The sequence below is a fragment of the Rhinatrema bivittatum genome, chromosome 6 (genome assembly GCF_901001135.1).
Source record: "Rhinatrema bivittatum chromosome 6, aRhiBiv1.1, whole genome shotgun sequence".
NCBI lineage: Eukaryota > Metazoa > Chordata > Amphibia > Gymnophiona > Rhinatrematidae > Rhinatrema > Rhinatrema bivittatum.
Genome location: NC_042620.1, coordinates 93,261,156 through 93,274,628, shown reverse-complemented (window position 1 = coordinate 93,274,628; position 13,473 = coordinate 93,261,156). Strand labels below are relative to the sequence as shown.

General features: G+C 45.2%; 1 protein-coding gene across 3 annotated transcripts in view; it reads left to right on the top strand.

The window, feature by feature from the left end:
• FAP (fibroblast activation protein alpha) overlaps positions 1-13,473 on the top strand; it is a 257,755-nt gene that overhangs the window by 57,747 nt on the left and 186,535 nt on the right. For all 3 annotated transcript variants that reach the window (XM_029605610.1, XM_029605611.1, XM_029605612.1), the window contains 2 exons: positions 11,566-11,660; positions 11,785-11,859. In XM_029605610.1, coding sequence (XP_029461470.1) covers positions 11,566-11,660; positions 11,785-11,859 — 170 coding nt within the window. The remainder of the gene's footprint in view (positions 1-11,565; positions 11,661-11,784; positions 11,860-13,473) is intronic.

Genomic DNA, 13,473 nt, shown 5'->3' with positions numbered 1-13,473 from the left:
GGCATGCCCAAGCCCCCGCCCCTTTTTTGTGAAACATATTTTATCTCATACTGGGAGATATGTGTGTGGCCGCGGGCCTTTCAAAATCAATACGGCTCGTGTGCATACGAGTCACACATGTACCTCCCGGTTTGCCATGTGCAAGCCTTTGAAAATCTACCTCTTAACGTGCAGTAAACAGTGCTTTTCTGTGCATTAAAAACAGCATGGAAATGTACAACTTCTGCATATTTCTGGCCCATAGATCTGGCATAATGTGGGCAATGGTTAGGAACTGCATCTCATACAAATGCATGCAAAGCAGCTCATTACTATGTTAACTGAATAATGTGGCTTGTGTCAAGCTGTAGAAGCGGTGTTAATTATTGAACCTTAAGTACTCCTGTGGAGGTGTAGCTAATTTTCCCCTAGGAACACTGGAATGTTAATTTACATTCCAATGTTTTGGGGAGTTGGAATTTAAAGGGGCCACAGGGAGCCAGAAAAGTCCCCCTACTGTAGTGTTTGAAAAATCCCTGGGGGTTTCCCTCCCGTACCTTGATCTTGACATTAAAAAATAAAAATTAGTAAGAAATCCCCTTATGCCTCATTCTCCTGTTAAAAAGCCCCAGCCCTTGAAAAAAATGCTTCTTACCCTCTTTCTCCCCCCAATGTGTACTTGAAATCCTGGTGGTCTTGTGAGGGTCTTGTGTGTGGCTCCAGCTGATCCTAAGTGCTCCTTTACGCCTCTTTCATGAATGGGTCCTAAGGGAGCATCTTGCTATTTTTTATTTTTTAATGGGTCGAGATGTGGGAAGGGTGTTAGGAGAAGGGTGCCAGTAGACCCCTAGGGATGTTTGGAACACTACAGCTTTTCTGGGGCCATGCATCCCCTTTAAATATAGCAGCCCTAGGATGGGGGACTGCCATAGCGCATTGCTGCAGTCCTGAACTTACAAAGTTCCTTGCTGCGGCAATACACAGAAAATTAATACATGATTCACAAAGCTAAGGTACTCAGTGCTGCAGTTTAGTAAATCATGCCATAGTTTTTCTCATGGTACAAATACTATACTTTAGTTTTTAGGTTCCTCTGTGACTTTTACTAAGTACGTTGGTGGCTGCTACAAGTGTATCAGTATCTCAACAGACATGGATTTTTCAGGGCAGGGAGCCAGGAATGGCAGCTTATCAGGATTGAATGTCTCCTGTGAAATGTTCCATCTGCTCTTCACAGAGAAAATTATGCCATAGGAATGACTATGCCTCACCCCTGTTATGAAAACACTTGACTCCAAACCTTTTAAGTTTTGATTTGCAGAAACATATACAATGAAAATATGTCCCATAATGGATGCGTTGCTAAAATTGTATTGGCTGAACTTCATAAAATATAGGCCCTTAATACAACAGTATCTTATTTAAGTGCAATTTAAATCTCTACTGAGTAATGTTTTTAAGCACATAGTAGTTAGGGAAGAATCCGTTACCCATTAAGGTTACAAGAAACTGTATACCCTCTGTGCACAAAGCAATATTTCAGAAATGTACATAATACAAAAAAGTATCTATCTTTTATCCACTATTTTTTATCTTTATGTCATTAATGTTTTAAAATTCATTAATCTGCTCTCTAGCAATAACTTAAATAGCAAATTGGACAGTTATTGGAGGAAAAAGGAATTTAATTGTACAGAAAAATCTGATTACCACATATGGGAATGGGAAAAAAAGTTTGTTTTCACTGCTAAAATGGCTAGGGTAGAAGCAGCTTGAACTTCATGGACCTCATCTTTTGACCTAACCAGAAACTATACAGTAATTACATAACAAATCTTTTCCCTCTTTAAAATTACGTCACAATTCCTGTCAACCCCTGACTGTAGCCTTGTTTGGGAAAAGTGTCACAAATGAATCATCTGGTATGTTGCAGCGAAGTACAAAAAAGCCCCAAATATTTTCTACAATACCATGCAAACATATAGAAAGGAAGATCTTTGGAAAAAATGAATCCTATGACAAACACTTAACTGAAAATGATACAGTAACCAAGCTCATGAAACATTGTTTCATGAGCTTTTAACCCAGCTCATGAAACATTGTTTCATGAGCTGGGTTAAAAGGTGAAAGAGGCTATTTTAGCCAAAAAAAATCCTTCAAAAACTGGAAGAAGGATCCATCTGAAGAAAATAGGATAAAACATAAGCATTGTCAAGCTAAGTGTAAAACATTGATAAGACAGGCAAAGAGAGAATTTGAAATGAAATTGGCCATAGAGGCAAAAACTCATAATAAAAACTTTTTAAAATATATCCAAAGCAAGAAACCTGTGAGGGAGTCGGTTGGACCATTAGATGACAGAGGGGTTAAAGGGGCTCTTAGGGAAGATAAGGCCATTGCAGAAAGACTAAATGAATTCTTTGCCTCCGTGTTTACAAATGAGGATGTTGGGGAGATACCAGTTCTGCAGATGGTTTTCAGGGGTGATGAGTCAGACGAACTGAACGAAATCACTGTGAACCTGGAAGATGTAGTAGGCCAGATTGACAAACTAAAGAGTAGCAAATCACCTGGACCGGATGGTATGCATCCTAGGGTTCTGAAGGAACTCAAAAATGAAATTTCTGATCAATTAGTTAAAATTTGTAACCTATCATTAAAATCATCCATTGTACCTGAAGACTGGAGGGTGGCCAATGTAACCCCAATATTTAAAAAAGACTCCAGGGGCGATCCAGGTAACTATAGACCAGTGAGCCTGACTTCAGTGCCGGGAAAAATAGTGGAAACTATTCTCAAGAACAAAATTGTAAAGCATATAGAAAGATATGATTTAATGGAACATAGTCAACATGGATTTACCCAAGGGAAGTCTTGCCTAACAAATCTGCTTCATTTTTTTGAAGGGGTTAATAAACATGTGGATAAAGGGGAACCAGTAGATGTAGTATATTTGGATTTTCAGAAGGCGTTTGACAAAGTCCCTCATGAGAGGCTTCTACGAAAACTAAAAGTCATGGGATAGGAGGCGATGCCCTTTCGTGGATTACAAAGTGGTTAAAATACAGGAAACAGAGAGTAGGATTAAATGGTCAATTTTCTCAGTGGAAAAGGGTAAACAGTGGAGTGCCTCAGGGATCTGTACTTGGACCGGTGCTTTTCAATATATATATAAATGATCTGGAAAGGAATATGACGAGTGAGGTTATCAAATTTGCAGATGATACAAAATTATTCAGAGTAGTTAAATCACAAGCAGACTGTGATACATTACAGGAGGACCTTGCAAAACTGGAAGATTGGGCATCCAAATGGCAGATGAAATTTAATGTGGACAAGTGCAAGGTGTTGCATATAGGGAAAAATAACCCTTGCTGTAGTTACACGATGTTAGGTTCCATATTAGGAGCTACCACCCAGGAAAAAGATCTAGGCATCATAGTGGATAATACTTTAAAATCGTTGGCTCAGTGTGCTGCAGCAGTCAAAAAAGCAAATAGAATGTTAGGAATTATTAGGAAGGGAATGGTTAATAAAATGGAAAATGTCATAATGCCTCTGTATCGCTCCATGGTGAGACCTTACCTTGAATACTGTGTACAATTCTCATCGCCACATTTCAAAAAAGATATAGTTGCGATGGAGAAGGTACAGAAAAGGGCAACCAAAATGATAAAGGGGATGGAACAGCTCCCCTATGAGGAAAGGCTGAAGAGGTTAGGGCTGTTCAAGCTTGGAGAAGAGACGGCTGAGGGGGGATATGATAGAGGTCTTTAAGATCATGAGAGGTCTTGAACGAGTAGATGTGACTCGGTTATTTACACTTTCGAATAATAGAAGGACTAGGGGGCATTCCATGAAGTTAGCAAGTAGCACATTTAAGACTAATCGGAGAAAATTCTTTTTCACTCAACACACAATAAAGCTCTGGAATTTGTTGCCAGAGGATGTGGTTAGTGCAGTTAGTGTAGCTGGGTTCAAAAAAGGTTTGGATAAGTTCTTGGAGGAGAAGTCCATTAATGGCTATTAATCAATTAGGGAATAGCCACTGCTATTAATTGTATCAGTAGCATGGGTTCTTCTTAGTGTTTGGGTAATTGCCAGGTTCTTGTGGCCTGGTTTTGGCCTCTGTTGGAAACAGGATGCTGGGCTCGATGGACCCTTGGTCTGACCCAGCATGGCAATTTCTTATGTTCTTCCCGAGAAGCTAATCGAACCTACATGACATCCCAGTGACCATGGCCCTCACCTTCAGCACATGATCATTGACAAATAGCCTAGCTAGGTGTAGTAGGGTGCCATCTGTGCAGGGGCGCATGCAACCACAAAGAGTAGAGTTGCCAAGTGGCTCCGATTTTCAGGACAGGTTGATCCTGTCCAGGTTTAAACCCATTAAATGCTGGGATTTGTTCTGATTTCCCTATTGATATTACTAGCAAAACGAAGACTATAAATACCTGCATACATGGGAGTAAGACCAGGACTGGATCAGCATGTCCTATAAATCTGGAGTCAGTTGGCAAACCTAGTCAGCAGTGGCTCTGAAACTGCTGAGGCAGTGGTGTCAGCAATGTTTTGGCACACCCCCGTGACACGAAGCCTCCCCAGTACAGGTGCATAACTTCACATGCACACATTTCTCAGCTCCAGAATAAGGCTGTAAAATGGGAACTCTGTCATTGAAACCTTAAACTGTCTGCCTGTACCTTTAGGCTGTGCCTTTAAGCTTCAGAGCTAATTGAGATTTATAGCATTTCTAGAGCTGTTGCTCTTCATGTTCGAGGCCCAGCTGAGGTCTCATCACACCTATGGCACTATCACCCCCAAGTGAGGGCTAGGATGGAGTCTGCTGGGGGGGGACCACCAAGTGAAACGCCGCTAGCTATGGCAAACTATGTAGGCAGTCGTCACAAACTCTCGTGCCACACATGCCTCTTCTAGTCTCATTATCAGGCAGCCGCATCTATTTGATATTATCATTACTTTGTCTACAATTTTCAAGTTCAGTCTACTGCTCCATTGTCAGAGGAATCCTAAGTGAGCATACATGTTTTCTGTTACACACTGACCCAGACAGAGAAGCAGTGAAAGAAAGAAAGACAGAGTGGAGAGAAGCAGCAAACACTCTACTGGCCTCCCTTCCCTGGAAAGGAATGGGATAGGTGAGGCCTATCAGAAAAAGTAGTGTTGTTATAAGGTTTTGCCAAAGCTGGCTGCCACTCAGACTGGTGTCATGGGGGATCTGGGGGAAGAGCTGGAAGTATCTCAATTGGTAGTTTGTGGTGTAGTGAGATTATGAAAGACACAGCAGAGCAACACTTTATCTCCAACTTTAGGTGGGGCATATATTAAAACTCCACCCATTTTGTCCAAATAGCAAAATCGATTTTTGAGAACTCCGAAGGTGCATTGTATGACACCGTGGGTAGCAAATAAAGCCTCATTGTATCTCGTCTTTGCCAGTGTGTTAGGAATGGCAAGGGTGGTGAGAAGCCAGTGTTAGAAACTATGAGGTTTTGGGTGGACCCTTGGACACTGTGGCAGCTGACCATGCCCACGGGGGGAAGTCCCTTGAGGGGCCACAGGTCTGGCTTAGCTCAGGACACACAAACACACAGTTTGATCTTTTATTAGACTGTGTAATGAAGCCACCAGAGGTGGCAGTAGTGAGCAGCTGGAGTAGCCTGGCAGGGCTGGTATCCCTCAGGCGCTGGAACAGCGACTCCTCTGGTAGCAGTGCTGTAGTGGAAGGAACTGAGAGAATGAGTACAGTGGAATATATTCAAGACCCCAGTATGGAGAACCCCAGGGTAGGGAAAGCAGACCCTCGAGGAGCGAGTATCTGATCCCTGAGAGTTGGGAGGCTTGTAGATGATGTACTCACGCAGCAGTTCCACGGAGATGGCACTTGGGCTGGAACAGAGGCAGGCCCTCGAGGAGTGAGTGCCTGGTTCCAGGGAACAGCTCTGAGGTGAAGATGGTAGTACTCACTAGGGATGTGAATCGTGTGATCGATCGTCTTAACGATCGATTTTGGCTGGGGGGGGGGGGGGAATCTGATTGTCTTAGTTTTTTAGGTTAAAAAATCGTTTTATCGGGGAAGGGGGGAGGGCGCGAAAACCGGCACACCAAAACAACCCTAAAACCCACCCCGACCCTTTAAAATAAATCCTCCACCCTCCCGAACCCCACCAAAATGTTTTAAATTACCTGGGGTCCAGTGGGGGGGGGGGGGGGGTCCCAGCGCAATCTCCCGCTCTCTGGCCACGGCTGCGTTAAGAGAAATGGTGCCGGTGGCTCTTTGCCCTTATCATATGACAGGGCAAAGGTAGTGCCGGCGCCATTTTGAATATTGGCAAATCGGCCCAAGTGCAGAAGGTCGCTCCCGGACCCCCGCTGGACTTTTGGCAAGTCTTGTGGGGGTCAGGAGGCCCCCCAAGCTGGCCAAAAGTCCCTGGGGGTCCAGCGGGGGTCCGGGAGCGATCTCCTGCACTCGTGATGTCAGGTCACAGGAACCAAAATGGCGCCGGCGCTACCTTTGCCCTGTCATATGGTAAGGGCAAAGGGCCACCGGCGCCATTTCTCTTAACGCAGCCGTGGCCCGAGAGTGGGAGATCGCGCCGGGACCCCCCCACTGGACCCCAGGTAATTTAAAACATTTTGGGGGGGTTCGGGAGGGTGGGGGATTTCTTTTAAAGGGTCGGGGTGGGTTTTAGGGTTGTTTTGGTGTGCCGGTTTTCCCGCCCTCCCCCCTCCTCCGATTTACGATTTTTGACGATAAATCGGGGGAATTGTTGTTGTATCGTGGCTCTAACGATTTTTGACAATTTAAAATATATCTGACGATTGTTTTAAATTGTCAAAAAACGATTCACATCCCTAGAACTCACTGGTGTTGAAGATTAGCGAATCCTGCCAGGCAGACGAGAAGGTAGGAGTAGGCAGCGAGTCAGGGAACATGGGCCCTCGAGGAGCGAGTACCAGTTTCCTGATAGCGACCTGAAAAGCAAGTGAGGCCCCAAGGAGCGGGTACCCCGTTAGCATTAGATAGTCCAATAGAGATTGGAGAGGCAGAGTAGCTGGGTACGGAGAGCGAATCCCATCCGTAGGTTACCCGTAGGTTTACCCTTAGGCTTACCCTTTGGTTTACCCTTGCTAACTCAAAGGCTAGCAAACTTCGTAGGCTTTAAATATCCGAGCAGCGTGACATCATCACGGGGGGACGCTCCAGAGGTTCGCGGCAAGTAGGAAATAAGAAGGGCTGCATGGCGCGCGCGTCCTATGGTACATACGGAGCATGGCGGGAGGCAGCGCCCAAGCCAGTCCGGGGACGCCGGAGAGGATGGCAGGCAGACACTGCGATGCCCCTTTGTAGATTATTATTGATATCCTTCCCCTCCCCTCCTAAAATATCACATTGTACCATAGTGCTCCTTGCAGATCGTTTCACTATTTTTATTCCTTTTATAATGTCAGAATGCTATTTTCCTATATTATAATCCTTTGCAATAATCATATGTTATAAATGTATAAATATCCTATGTTATAAATATCCTATGTTATAATCCTATGCTTAAATGTATCGCCTTAATTTTTCTTCCATGTTTCTTCCATGTTAACATGTTACAATGTAAAAATAAGCAGACCCTGCCTTATTAGTTATTGTTCAATTGTAAACCGATGTGATATCTCGATCGAATGTTGGTATATGAAAATATACAAATAAATAAATAAATAGTCAGGCATCCATCCGCAGCATGAGAGGAGCAAGCAAAGAGAGGTAGGCGGAGTGAAGCTGTCAGAAAGGGACGGTTGCAACAGCCAGATCCTGAAACCATACCCAGAATCTCCCTTGACAATGACAGATTTAAGGCATTAATTATAGCAGTCGCTTTCAGATCTGGCTGGCAAATCACAGTGTGCTATAAGACAGCTAGCCTGTAGCTTGGCCTGAGCCTAAAGGCCGATTTCCCTACTTTAAGTGCATGCCACATTCTTCTGGGACAGTATATATGCAGGACAACATTAGCAGAATCTAGCTCTGATCTTCCGGACTACTAAATCACATCTGGGGATTCCAACAAATGCATGCCAGGCCCTCTCAACTAAGCTAAGGCTACTGGTGTGTAGCAGTCAGCCAACCTTGAGGGGGATTGTGGCAGGTGGGCAATCTGTGTATGGAGGGGAATGATCAAACTCTTGATATGGTGTGGGAAATTTCTCAGTTTAAGTTAAAAGGCTTATTTTTTTTTAAGTGTGAAAGTGGTGGAAATACAAACACGCAAACTTCTGTTTGTTGCCTGCCTTTCTGACTACCTATTTAAAACAAAACACACAAACACATTAAATAATATATCCCAATAGTTTACTTCTCCCCAATACTTTTAAGTTTTAAACATTTCTCCAAGCAGTATTTACTGATTCTTTCCAGCTACCAACAAGGTGATCCTCTCCTCGTAGTGCTCCCAATTTTTGTGTCCCTGTTCTCCCCCAAATCCTCTGTCTCTCTCTCTTTCCCCTCCCCAAGGAGCTTCTAACTAACCTATCGGGTGGATTTTAAATGCCCTGCCTGCGTAAATCCGGCCGGATTTACGCGAGCAGGGCCCTCGCGCGGTGGCCCACCTATTTTGCTTAGGCTGCGGGCGCACGCAGAGCCCCGGGACGCGCTCAAGTCCCGGGGCTTTTAAAAAGGGGCATTTTGGGGGCGTGTCAGGGGCGTCGCCAAATGACGCGGCATTTCGGGGCCGTGATGCAGCGTTTGGGGGACAGGCCCGGGGGCGTGGCGCCAGCCCGAGGGCGTTCTGGGGGCGTGGCCGCGCCCTCAGGAACAGCCTCCGGGTCGGATCTTGGCGCGCCAGCAGCCCGCTGGCGCGCGTGGATTTACGTCTGCCTCCGGTAGGCTTAAATCCATGGATAAAGGTAGGGGGGGTTTAGATAGGGCCAGGGGGGTGGATTAGGTAGGGGAAGGGAGGGGAAGGGGAGGGGAGGGAACGGAGGCAGGCTGTGCGGCTCGGCGCGCGCAGGCTACCCAAAATCGGCAGCTTGCGCGCGCCGATCCCGGATTTTATAAGATACGCGCGGCTACGCGCGTATCTTATAAAATCCAGCGTACTTTTGTTTGCGCCTGGTGCGCGAACAAAAGTACGCGATCGCACTATTTTTTAAAATCTACCCCTATGGCTTCCAGCTAATGTTTGAACCAGATGAGGATCCATGGGGTTGCAGTCACGGCAAGTTAGAAGTGCAAGCCAATGTCGGAGTGGCCTCGGAGGGAACTTTCCTTTGCCTTCCCCCCACCTTCCCCTCCCTTCCCCTCCCTAACCCATCCCCCCCTACCTTTGTCGGCAAAGTTACGCCTGCTTTCAGCAGGCGTAACTTTGCGCGCGCCGGCCGGCAGCCCCGCTCGTGTTCCTGTCCTGGGGGCTGGTCCGGAGGCCTCGACCACGCCCCCGGGCTGGCGCCACGCTGCGGCACGCCCCCGAAACGCCGCGGACACGCCCCCTCCCGCCCCTTTTCGAAAGCCCTGGGACTTACGCGCACCGGCGGCCTATGCAAAATAGGCGCGCTGGCGAGCGTAAATCCTTCCGGATTTACGCGCGCAGGGCTTTTAAAATCCGCCCCTGTGTGGAATTTTCATTTTAATATTCATGTGCATACTTTCACACATATACTTTACACTTCAAAGCATGTGATAAGTACATAGCTACACTGTACCTACTTTGCCCCACTGGTCCAAATTTTCAATAAAAACCTTTTCAGGGATTTTTCCATTAAAAATGAGCTTGCAAGCCTATGGTTACAATGTACTCCAAACTCAGTAAGCAGTTCAAAAATTGCCCCCTTAGTGTTTTTGTTTTGTAGTAATTATTATATCTTAAGGAAGAATGATAGAATTGTCAACTACTCTTTGGAATTATCCAAATAACCATTTAACCTTTACTTTTCTAAAAATTCCTTTTCAAAAGAGTCCTCTAATGTGTAAGGTTAACTTAGTTTTTCACTTTTAACTCTAAGAGTCTTATGTTTTATTGATATATATATCAATAAAACATCTACCATATAAATGAGCTTGGACCGACGTGCCGCAAATGCGCAGCAGAGAGCAGCTCTACTGCGCATGCGTGAGAGCACGTCTGTCAGAGGGGAGCCCAGTGGACGGCTGTCTTGGCAGCGGTGGCAGCACAGAAGGTCTCCGGGGGTTTCTCTCTCTCGCGCGGGGAGAAGCAGCGCGCGAGAGAAATGGGAGGTTGCCGGGAGTCTCTATCTCGCGCGTGCCTCACTGAGCATCGGGCGGGCCAGCAACGAGCCCGGTGGAGAGGCGCGCGAGAGAGAGACCCCCAGAGGCCTCCCATTTCTGTGTCTGTGCCGCCACTGGTTCTCCCCGCGCGAGAGAGAGACACTCCCCCCCGGAGACCTCCCATGGAGCAGTGGCGGCAGTTAAGTATCAGGTGGGCAAGAGAGAAGAAGAGGGAGTGGAGGAGGGCTGAGGGGTTGTGGAGGAGGTGGGAGGGAAAGGAAGAGGATGTGAGTAAGTGGGGAGGGTAAAGTTGTGGAGTACAGAAAAAGGGAGTGGAGGAGGGCTGAGGGAGAGGGGAGAAGGGGAAGGAAAGGGAAGGTGAGAGGGGAAGGCAAAGGGAAGAGGATATGACTGAACAAGTGGGAAGGGTAAGAAGTTCTGGAGAAGAGAAAAAAGAGTGGAGGAGGGCTGGGAGAGGGAAGGGGTTGTTGTGGAGGAGGTGGGAGGGGAAGGAAGAGGATGTGAGTAAGTGGGGAGGGTAAAGTTGTGGAGTACAGAAAAAGGGAGTGGAGGAGGGCTGAGGGAGAGGAAAGGGGTTGTTGTGGAGGAGGTGGGAGGGGATGGAAGTTGTGGAGAACAGAGCAGCTCTAACCGTGCCGGTGTGAATGATGGAATCTCGCCCGTTTTAACGGGCTTAACAGCTAGTATATATATATATATATATATATATATATATATATATATATATATATATATATATATATATATATATATATTACATAGGCATGCAATAGGAAAAAGTACTTTTTTAATAAGGCCCTACATTACCTAGCAGGAGCAGGAGCTTTTGAGTTTTTTTATGGACAGTGGGCATAAGAACATAAGAAGTTGCCATACTGGGTCAGACTGAGGGTCCATCAAGCCCAGCATCCTGTGTCCAGCAGTGGCCAATCCAGGTTACAAGTACCTGGCAAATACTTAAATATTAAGTAGATCCTATGCAACTAATTCAGTAATAGCAGTGGCTATTCCCTAAATTGACTTGATTAATAGCAGTTAATGGATTTCTCCTCCAGGAACTTATCCAAACCTTTTATAAACCCAGCTACTCTAATTGCCCTTACCATATCCTCTGGCAACAAATTCCAGAGTTTAATTATGAGTTGAGTGAAAAGGCATCTGCAACTTCTTTGAAGATTGTTAGTACCTCTGAAGTCGCCATCTAGATAGCAACAGGAACCGTGGTGCAAAGCAGTGGTTTATGATGTCGTGTTTGCTAAGTAATGAAAGAATACATTATGAATGCACAATATCCTGACTATGTTCCCTCTCTTCCTATTTTTTTGTAGAACATGAGTATCTCCACAAATCTACAGATGGCAATGTTATCCTTTATAATGTCAAAACTGGAGACACTTCCATTATTCTGACCAACAAAACGATGGCATGTATATTTCAAAGTATTAATACCCAGTGATGCACTTAAACAAGAATCATTTTCTATTTGATCCCTTCCAATTTTACAAGTGGCTGTTTCTAACCATATGCAATTGTTTCTTAATTTGAAGGATGATTTGAATGCCACCAATTATCAGCTGTCATTTGATCGAAAATTTGCATACCTGGAAAGCAATTACAAAAAGGTAATTATCACTTAGTCCAGATGCATGCTATCTTGTTGGCTAATTTAATGTTTGGTAAGTTATCATTTAACAAACTATTAGAAAAACTCCACTATGGTTTTATTATATAGTGACAAAATGTGAGCATATTCCTAACAATAATGTACCTATGTTTCTTAAAACAATAGTCCAAGACCCCAAAGCCACTTCTGCCATGCAGTCAAGGGCACAACCTGGCTGCCAGTCTCATGGTCGAGGGATTACCTGGCCTAGGAATCAAGAGAATGGCCTGACCTTCAACCATGGCCCACTGTTTTTAGCACAAAGTTAGGGTGCAGGGCTTGGTTCGCCCAGATGACCAGTTTGTTGCTGGAGGAGTACAGAAATAAGATGATGCAGGAGGCTAAATTTAAATGGGCAGGGTGTTTGCAAACCCAACCTTTTTCACTTCTGTTTGTCGCTGGTGTATCTTACCCTCTCACCCATGCTACAGGATGCTACAGGAGGGATGCCTTAAGATTAGGGACCTAGGGCCAGAGTGGTGTTTGGAGAGTCAGTTAGGGACATTTTGTTCACAGCTAAAGTGGAAATTGAAGGTTCATCCTGGTATTTCTGTACTTGAACCTATTCTTAAACTATTATCTGTCAAGTTTCATTAAAATTGTTGCAGTTCATTTATGATGGCATATGGCAGGGGTTGGCCCTCCCTACACCACTGAAGAACAAGATGCAAAAATTGAATTTTGATGCAGGTGATCTGGCAACCATTTGCTGTGTTGGCTCAGATGGAGCCTTCATGCTGATGAAATATGCTTAATTGGAGGGAAGTTGGGCCAACCACAGTTCGCATGGCTGGATGGATTCGCCTTTCCTGTAGAGTTAACATCGCCCATTGCCCCTTAGTGTGTCATGAGGACACCTCACATGAGAAGGCAGAAACCAACTAAATCAATTAACAAGCAATCAAATTTAATGTTAACCTGGGTGAGCCCCCCTAGAGTATAATGAACATTTATTCTTGTAAATAAATTTGTAGCCATGTGCATACCCAAAACTCAGAAGTCCTTCATGTGAAATGTAGGACAGCACAAGCTTGAGGGTTTGGAGGGGTGTATATGGTGGTAGAGGGACCATCAGATCCAGGTAGGCAGGGTTGTGCTACCTATAGCCTTTTAGACCTCCCAGGGTGAAAATTCCATCCTTTAGAGCATCTGAATCTAGCTGTTTAGTTTAGCACAAAAAATAGGTAGAAATGGTTCAGGGGAAGAAAAATAAGGATATGCATTCATTTTAAACAAACAAACGGCATATCTAAACTGAAAATGGATTTGTACAAAAATACCTGAAAATTATTGGGGGGGTTTTTGTTTTTAAATGGCCTTTGTGAGACCCTCCAACACCTTTTCTGCCCACCAAGAAAACCACAGGACCTGGGTCTACTTGGCTGGGCTCACTGAGCCTTGCCAGGGCCTCCACAGTCCCCTCAGACTCTTCTTCCACTCCCAAAAATCTTGTCAAAGCCAGGGACCTCCCTAGTCACAACTTATCCCTCCCTTGGGATGTCCACTTGCCTGTGAATAGCACCAGTGACCCTGAGGCTGGCAACAAACTGACATCATTTTGACGATGAGCTTA